Genomic DNA, 9,438 nt, shown 5'->3' on the forward strand with positions numbered 1-9,438 from the left:
GGTATTGCATTAACTGCGCAGGGCCGCAGTAGGCGACCTTCTCGCCATTGCTGTATATTTCCGGGTCCACCATATACCAGCTATCTTTGGTGGTGACAATACCAAAGGCGACGCACTTCCCAATCGATAGTGCCATTCCCCATCTTGAGAGGAAGCCAACGAGCTCATCCATAAACCGGCTCGCCGCTATTCGATCATTTACAATTAATATTATATCGTCGGCAAAAGCCAAGCACGATATGCTAAGGCCTTCCGTGATTTGGAAGCCTTCCATCCTTTCAAGTCTGTCAATAATCAGATCCATACAGACATTAAAAATAAGCGGAGACAGAGGGTCGCCTTGTTTGACCCCTCTTCTCAACTCTATGTCGAACGCTTCGTTACGACATTTCATGGTCGTTTTGACTCCTTTATACGAGTCCATTATCAATGCGACCACCTCCTCCGGCAACCCTTTGCTAAGTAAAGCATACTTAATAACTGGGTGCGGAAGGCTGTCAAACGCCTTGGCAATGTCTACCTGAGTGGCAACGATTCCTTTGCCCTTTTTGGCTGTTGCAAGGACTTCATTTAGCAAGTTGATGTTATTATAACACCCCATTTCCGGCACAAAGCCTTTTTGCCGTGCATTTAGGTAAACCACGTTTCTCAGGCGTTGGTCCATAATGCCCCAATATAATCTACTCAGTATCGAGGATATAGTAATTGGCCTATAGTTAGCCGCTACTGAGGGATCCTTACCCTCTTTGAGCAATAGCGTTCTATTGCAGCGCCACGCGCTTGGTTGTTTCAATGCCAGCATTATTACATCGTGCTTCCAGCGTTTCCTTGGACTCGTTGTTCCTGAGCTCCTTAAGCACAGCCTCAATGCTGGCTTGCCTCCAATTTGCAGTTGACGCAAACTCCTCAAAACTGTAAATATCGCCTGGTGTTTCCTCTGCATCTAGGAAAACATCCTCGATCTCTTTCGCATCAACGAAAACCTCGTCGACCTCCAGTGGTGCACCATCCACTTGTTGGTCCTCTTCATTGATGGGCTCTTGATTTGAAAGTGTACTACTGAGGCGCTGCTCTCTCCACCTTTTGTAACACGCCTCATTCCTCTTGTCCCTTATTTGCTTCAGGGTTTTCTCCGGCATAAACGGAACCATAGCTCTCGCTATGTTCCTCTCATCCTTGAGCTCAACTTCAAGCTCGAGCATCCTGCTGATATCTCCAGCAGAGAAAACTCTGCCCCGTCTCTGTTCATTTACCTTCGGAGCTGCTTGCTCTGATCTCATTCGGTTCCTTGTTACCGGGTGTGCCAACCTCTGGTGTTGCGACAGCCCTCGCTGTGTAGTGAAATTTCTGTCACTGTCCCCTGGCGAAAATTAAGAAGCTTTATAAAGCGTTGACAACCGTTCAATGAGGGTTTTTTGAGAGTTTATACGCTTTCAAACTTTATAAGAACGCTTACACAACGCCGTTGGATTTTGAACGTTTTCAGAACGCTTATAAAACGCTGTATATAACGTTTCATGAAAGTTCTGAAATGCTGAGGCAACGCTTTTCAGAGAACGCTCAGTAAACGCTGCGTGCAGAGAGTTTGCTGTCAGATTTTTCAAACGCTTTTCCCAACGCCGTAAGACAAGCGTTTTCAATCCGTTCAGCAAACGTTCTTCTAACAATGCCGCTAGGCGGCGTATCTTTCTCGCATTTAAAATACATCCAGCCGCGTATATAAGCAGACCCCCTGCGAGGCAAAAAGCAGATTTTAACATTTAACGCTCTTTACGCCGTTTCTTCTAACGACAAGAGTAAACGCCCGTTAAGCTCAATAGAGGCTGCACGCAGTTTTCAATGATGAAAGCAAACACTTTCGACTTATCAGGGCTGCGTTCGGAAACGTCACCCGTGTACACACGAGTATACTCCCTTCTCTTTCTATCTCAGCGAGTTAGGAGAAGGGAGTATACCCGTGTGTACACGGGTGACGTTTCCGAACTCAGCCTAAACGCTTAACAGAGGATCTCTAAATGTTTTAAAGAACTCTCAGCAAACGTCATACGTCATGTAAACGCTGTGCAAACTCTCAAAAACGCTATATACAAACGCCTTTCAAACGCTGCAGCGTTGCAATTTCCGCTCTACGAACTCTCTACTGACCGTTTCTAAACTCTCAACAAACTTCCGCAAACGCTCACGTAAACATCAAACAAACGTTTATGAAACTTCTCATTTTCGCCAGGGTCGGGGCAGTCGAACCGGCCCTGCCTTACGGTTCGCTGCCCCTCATTTGCCCTGGCTGCTGGGCACTTTGGTAGGTGGCATGCGGCCGCATGATACGACGCGTACAACTTGCAACACCATTCACACTTATACCTGATGCTCAGGTGAGGGTGCACTTCCTCGATATGCCGGGCCTCATCTCTGATAGTGAGAGCCATATATTCGCCCGCTTCAGCTGCGGCGCAACTCTCGCACCGCCTTCGATTGAAGGGAAGCGATAATTCACAGACCTGTATTTCTTGCCTTGGTTGTCTTCGTATAGCCCCCTGGCCGTGTTCCGGGGGAATGGAGCCGTGTTTCCCATCGTTCGAGACCGATATTTCTTGCCTTGGTTGTCTTCGTATAGCCCCCTGGCCGTGTTCCAGGGGAATGGGGCCGTGTGCCCCATCGTCCGAGGCTTTGCCATTCCTTATGCTGGGTCTACAATGGGAGTCGCAAAGTCGTGAGTCGCAAGAATTGACCAATCACAGTCGATTATTCTCCTCAAATTCGATTGTGATTGGTCAATTCTTGCGACTCACGACTTTGCGACTCGCATTGTAGACCTAGCATTAATTTAGCGACTTTCAGGTAAGCCAGCCGGGGTTGCTAGCCCGCGACCAGCTGTGTTGCCCTGACGAGAGTGATACCCGCTGGTACCGGTCGAAACCGGCCGAGAGCCCAGGGTGTGCTCCCGTTATTACCCTGACGGGAACGAACCCGCTGGCACCAGTCGAAACTGGCCGAGAGCCCAGGGTATGTTCTCGTTGTTGTTGCCCTGACGGGAATAAACCCGCTGGCGTCGGTCGAGACCGGCCGAGAGCCCAGGGCATGCTCCCGTGTCGCCTGAACCCCGTTAGCTCCCCGGCGAGCCGGGTACCCAGCGGACACCATCTTGGAGGTGGGGCAGACTTGGGGCGCAAACAACGGGCTGCGCCCCCTTGTGAACGAGCAACCATGACTCCCGTCAAAGGCGGGTCTCCAAAAACGCTCAAAGCAACAAGCCCCCGGGACGGCTCAATGTCCACGGGGGCGGCGTGTTGCTTTCGATTAAAGCAAAAAGCCCATCCGAAAAGCTTTACAGCAAAAAGCCCCCGAGATCGGCCGCTAGGGTCGATCAACCAGGGGCTAATGCTCGCGCACAAGCACTCGCACTCCCGCTGCAGGCGGCGTACGCAGCAGGAAGCGCTCGCGCTTCAAGGACAACTTCCCACACGCAGCCCCCGTCGGGCCGGCGCATCCAGCTAAGAGCATACGCCGCGTCAATCGTTACCTCATGACACGCTCATCAGCCTTCTGACCGGACACCAAACGGGAACCACGTGCGCGCCCGGAAGCTGCCCGTGTTCTGCAGAGACACCAGATTCGCCTGGGGAAGCAAGGCGAGCTTCACCCGAGACACACTAGGCCTCCGTCACCATCTTTCGTTAGGAGGTATTGAGCCATGCACCAAATCTAATAATTTGTCGCCAAAAGGATATGAGTGAGTCTTATATTGTTTGTCCTGCAGTTAGGTCTACGTAGTAGGAGAAAATGAAAAGGAAAAGAAAATTACGCCAGAAAATTACGCCAGCACATCGCCTTAAGAGATAGTTACTCCCGCCGTTTACCCGCGCTTGCTTGAATTTCTTCACGTTGACATTCAGAGCACTGGGCAGAAATCACATTGATCGACGTGAGATTCCGGCCTGCCCGGCCATAGAAGGAAACAGAAAAAGATCGGGATCGGAATTACATGCAGATGGCGTTGGCATAGAAGGATAGCACATGGATATACAAACTTGTCTATTTTGGGATATTCCTACAGTGCCCACAAATGTATATCCTATGGATATCTTTATAAGGTCCATGGACATCCCGACAAGAAATGGACATAAAACGGACATCCATAGGATATCCTGTGCTGTCTGGGATATAGAAAGTAATACAAAAGTTATATAAAAATATGTGAGACTAAATTAAAATACTCAATTCACGATTAATGTATTTTTGATGTCTCTCTGCGGAATTCCCCCAATAAAAATTAGCTTTGTCTGCATAAAATTTCCTTTCGACAGTGCCTTCCAGCGTAACAATTCACTGGTGAAATCACCAGTGTGGCGTCCAAATTGCTAATTAAAAATTAATTTACTCCCTCAGGTTCCCTTTGGAGACAACATCAATATGACACGATGGGCGACCGGAGTCGGCGAGTTTCACATTCCACGTATAGTATGTGCATCGATAACTGCCCGATGAGACACGTCCGTCTCTTTTTAAATTTCTGATGAAATAAAATTATTTTGTGTGTTTTGCGTGTAATAAAATCATGTTCATTAAACGTATTTAAATCGAGTGAGGATTAATGCGATCAGTTACTGCCATTTATCGTTTCATCATTGATAATGATAATCATCATTCATAAGCATTCGAGGGTAGTTGGCCACATTTATTAGTTGCTTTCCATTTACATCAAAACTTATATAATTCTTACTTGTGACGTTATACTCAGTTGAATGAACGTTCTTTTTACATGCTGGCAAGTGAGATTCAACTGAGTTTTTATCCACAATCGAGACCGTGTGCTTTAATGAATTTAATAGACTTACATTAAAAGTGAGACTATGAACCGGTATTGTTAAGCAATAGCTTTGTCACCAAAATAAGCGGGTAAGTACAAAATGACTTATCTTACCTGAGTATAAAATACTCATATAACTCAGATCACTCGAGTGTAAATGGAAAGCAACTATTATCTTGTTAGGCAAGTATCACTTAGCACATTCGTACCTTATTTCTAATCAATAATATCATCCTACGTTGTTACATTATATATGTATGCGTTTATTTACGTTATAGTACAGTTTATTATACTTAACATATTCTCTAATAAATGTTGTCAACAATATTATTTTTGTCGTATAATCAGCACCAAATGCAACTGATTAATCTTACAATCCTATTCTCTTAACATGTTACGTCGAGATTCCATACAAGAACAGAGTAACATTGTAAGAATTAGACAAATACTTTAACTTATGATTTTATAAAAATTCATAGACAAATGTTCGCTCGTAGCTTTTGACCAGAAAACTTAATACATCATATGCTTTCCTCTCGCATCAAGAACGAAGAACGAAGAATGAGATTAAATGAAATAAACTATCATTGCATGAAAATAATAATTTGCAATAGTCGCAAAGTATATGTTCACTTCAATAAATGCTATAAAAATACGATTTATACATTAATACGCGCATACACGTATCCACTTTTCATCACTTAAAAAAATAATTTGTCCACTAACTATGCGACTTGCAAAAATATATATATATATATACACATATATAAATATATATATATACACACATGTTATAATATACATATATACATCTCATGTTAACAAGAAAATTATGTACAATTATATCACGGCTTATTATATCGAACTCGCGGCCGATCCTGGTGACCGTAATACTCGTTACAAATAAGCTTACATAGAAACAGATGGAACACAATTATCAGGAAACATATGCTAACCCAGAATAACGTGGGCAAGCCTCCGAGCTGATGTCCGTGCTTGTGCAAAGCCATCAACTGGTGATCATGTGCCGGCGCTGGAAAAGATATATACATTCATGTTTTGATAATGATTTTCTATGCTAAAAACATTAACTTTTCGATTTTAACTTTATTGCAAGAAAAAAAAAACTTTTTCATAAAAAAAAAAGAAATTTGGATTCCTTATCAAAATAAAGATTTTCTGAATTAATCTGAATGATAATACTTAAATTATATTTTTTAGCGTACCGTCGTCCACTTCATGCACGTGCAGGGCATTACGAAGATCTTGCATGTGCTGATGATCAGACGTTATGTAAAGTATCGCGGTTAGCGGTTTCGTCAACTTTACAGGAAAATTCGTGTAGGTCTGGTCTAGAGGAACTGGCGCGTCTAAACAGCCGGCATCACATCCGTAATAAACACTATCACTTTTATCCAAAGCTACTCCTAATATCGCGCGATTGTCTTCACCAACTGTTACGGATATATTTACATGTGTTAAGTTTCCGTAACTTATACGTCTAAAAGAAATATAGTATCAATGGTAAATAAATTAATTAACAGTATTACAATAGTATTAAAGATACACATATAATAATACTTTTATAAAAATAATTTAAAAGAATGTTTTCGTTTGCTAAATTGTTTTTTCATAACCTGTTTTTAATTTTTAATATTGTATTTTTAATTATATTCACCTTATAGTCGATAATAACGTACCTAAACAAATAATCGCGATGAAGATACTGCGGATCGATATTAAATTCAAGATGTTGATTACTGAATCTCAAGCTACCGAGACTCAGTACGATTGCCTGCTGTACAGCCGCGGGACCTCCGGTCACTAGATGATGGCAACCTTGCTTTTCCAACGTTATCAACCATGCCTCGACTATCTCATTTACGGCGTCGATGGTCGACGTATCTTTCCATAACCGAGGCGCGTCCCTAAGCGAAAAAAAAAAATCATAATTATTACTTACGTGTAAATTATTTCAAACGGCAAACATAATTCCAATCATGCTTACATGGTGTGGTGACCCCGGTAGCAACCTTCGTTCATAGCAACGTTTTTCTCAACATCCTGAACACTCCGCGACACCTGAGATAATACGTAATACATGGTGGAATTAATCTTGTGACCGTTGATGGCGCCGTCGGCTTTGGAATCACTTATTCTCAGACTCGTGTACCAATAACTCTGCCAGAGATTTATATGCTCCTCTCTCAGGCTTCGTTGCTGACGCGAAATCGCCTTCTTCATCAACTACACAACGAAGAATAATGATGCATATCTCTTCTTTCTGGGAAACGATAAATTCAAGAAATTAAAGATTCAAGAATTCCTCGTTTGCTTACATCGATAGCTCTCTTCTTAGTCGTGTCGCGTTCCACGTGATATTGCTCGAACGAGATCGGCTCGCTGTATTGAATGCTCGATAGAAATTCCAATTTGACGGAACTGCGTGCTTTCACCTGCACCGTTTTAGGCGGAACCTTGTAAATTATCGATACAACTATTATCTTGTTAGAGTTGGGCGCGGATATGAATCCAGACACGAAAGAGTAGTCGTGATTAAGCCCATCAACCTGAATTCTAACATTACAAAATAAATGACGACAAATTAAAATGCTAATATGTTTTTATTTAATTATATTCAATTCTAACGCTATCGTATTACCTGATGGGTTCTATATGAGAATTACTCCAATGGGTGGATTCCTGCGGCTTCAATGATACTTCTTGAGATAGTGAAAATGGATTGGAGATCTTTACAGTCTGCACCAAAATTCCATCAAGACCTCTATGAGCATAGTATTGAAATTCTATGTGATAGCCCTCTCTAAGGCACTGATATTTATAAACAATCCCGTTTGTAAAATAAACAACCGTTGCTTCTCGATAAGCGCTATCTTTGGGTATAGAATGTGAGATCAATGGTTGCCACTGTACAGGCAGCAAAAGCGCTCTCCTGTGTTTAATGTACAGCCAGGCTTCCGGAGAAACAGGAACGCCAAAAACACCGTTGCCAATGTACGGCAGATAAGAATGCTCATTCTTCATAGGTGGGTTGTGCAGAATGTTTACGTTATACTCAACAGCATCAAAGTAGAAGCTAGCCAATCTCTCATTCATGCAATGATCTTCAAATGCTGTGGAAAAGTATACGTATTAGTACTTCTGTAATAATCGCTATAGAAAGATGTAAAGGCAATTCTATATCACAGCAAAATATTCAACCAAAATATATTTTGCATGATTTTGAAGTAAATTTGAAGAACTGAAAAATACTTCTCTCTATATGCAGTTCATATTACAAGAATAATTGATAGCAATTTGAATCTTAATTTATTTATATAATTAATGTATTTATTTAAACAAACTATTTGGCAGAAGGGTTTAAAACTTGACCATTGATTAATGATATTAACATATAAAAACCTAATTTCATATTCAAATCAGAAAGTATACTTAAATTGCACTAACTATCAACTGATCTAGATCGATGAAAAGATATTGGTTCTATTTATAAATATCTCCAGAGATTTCAAAAGAGGCTTTACACAGTTAATCCTGATACTCCAATCATCTGAGCTAACGAAGCGCTTACTTTCTATGGGCTCCCTGGAAGAGGTAAAGAGCCACTGGGCGAAGGGTGGGCCGAAGTACAGCAGCAGGCCACCGCACACCAGAATGATCAGGAGGATCTTGCGATACGAGTAATTGCCGTCCAGGACACGACGCACGCGTTTGCCGAACTCGCGGCCGTCCAACATACCGCCGGTCCTCATCGTCGCGAGGGCGTTCGCGCGCCGGTAAAACGCGTATGCCCGAGCCCGAGCACGAGCACTGCTGTCACTGGTCCAGTCGTCCCACCGACGATCGTGGACATAACCTTATCGTCGAGGGAAAACGCTCGCGCGAATCACCAACGCCCAGCCACGTTACCGTCCTCTCGCTTTCGAATCACGCGGCTCGGCACGCGCCCAGAATGTCAGGGTGCATCGTCAGGAGTCCCGCACTCGTACGCGACATAAACAAACTTGCACATCGGTGTAATCGACCGCATCAGCTATAAGCGAACGGATCAGACGTTAGCAAGCGGTGGGGCTTTGGCATATGTAAATTCTGTGACTGGCAGGATTTCCGGTTTTGACCGTAATACAAAAATAACGAAAGTTGTAACATATCCCTGACAGAAATATTTTACTGAAATTCTCTCTCAATTGACCCCATTTCATTATTATTTCATAAGTTTCATGATATCTAACATAAAAGAAATTTTGTTATTACTTTTCAATAATATAATTTAACTTTCCTTGTATTTCACAGTATTACATTGCATTTCATGAAGAAAAATTATTATTTATTCTGAAATGTATTCAGTAATTTTTCAATAACTTTCATATTTCACTTTTCATCGATTTCATACTTACAGCAAAATATTTCCATCAGAGCCGCTAAAAATATGAAATTTTGATTTATTAAATTTCGATTTCGGATTTGCAATTAGCAACCGCAAAAACCCGCATATACTAAAATTCAGCAAGCTTATATGTTCAACAGAAAAATTTGTGCAACAAAGGGATAATCCGCCAAAGTATTGCGTTTTGAAAGATCGAACTTCATGGAACCGGGCGACGAGGCGC

At 42.4% G+C, this 9,438-nt stretch overlaps 1 protein-coding gene and 1 long non-coding RNA gene across 2 annotated transcripts; one reads left to right on the top strand and one right to left on the bottom strand.

The window, feature by feature from the left end:
- Nucleotides 1-1,991: 1,991 nt before the first annotated feature.
- Nucleotides 1,992-4,290, top strand: LOC139779281 (uncharacterized). Its single transcript, XR_011719846.1, has 2 exons — nt 1,992-3,681; nt 3,758-4,290. It is a non-coding gene; the product is annotated as an uncharacterized lncRNA (long non-coding RNA).
- A 756-nt stretch (nt 4,291-5,046) lies between these two features.
- On the bottom strand, nt 5,047-8,966 carry LOC139779279 (uncharacterized protein KIAA2013 homolog). Its single transcript, XM_071717590.1, has 7 exons — nt 8,400-8,966; nt 7,470-7,941; nt 7,147-7,384; nt 6,816-7,054; nt 6,508-6,735; nt 6,034-6,308; nt 5,047-5,840 (listed from the first exon to the last, which is right to left on the bottom strand). Exons 1-7 carry the CDS (start codon nt 8,578-8,580, stop codon nt 5,653-5,655), a joined length of 1,821 nt encoding a protein of 606 aa, XP_071573691.1. The 5' UTR covers nt 8,581-8,966; the 3' UTR covers nt 5,047-5,652.
- Nucleotides 8,967-9,438: the final 472 nt, after the last annotated feature.

The sequence above is a fragment of the Temnothorax nylanderi genome, unplaced genomic scaffold (assembly GCF_030848795.1).
Source record: "Temnothorax nylanderi isolate EJ_2023f unplaced genomic scaffold, tnyl_v1.0 TNYL_tig0217_pilon, whole genome shotgun sequence".
Taxonomy (NCBI): domain Eukaryota; kingdom Metazoa; phylum Arthropoda; class Insecta; order Hymenoptera; family Formicidae; genus Temnothorax; species Temnothorax nylanderi.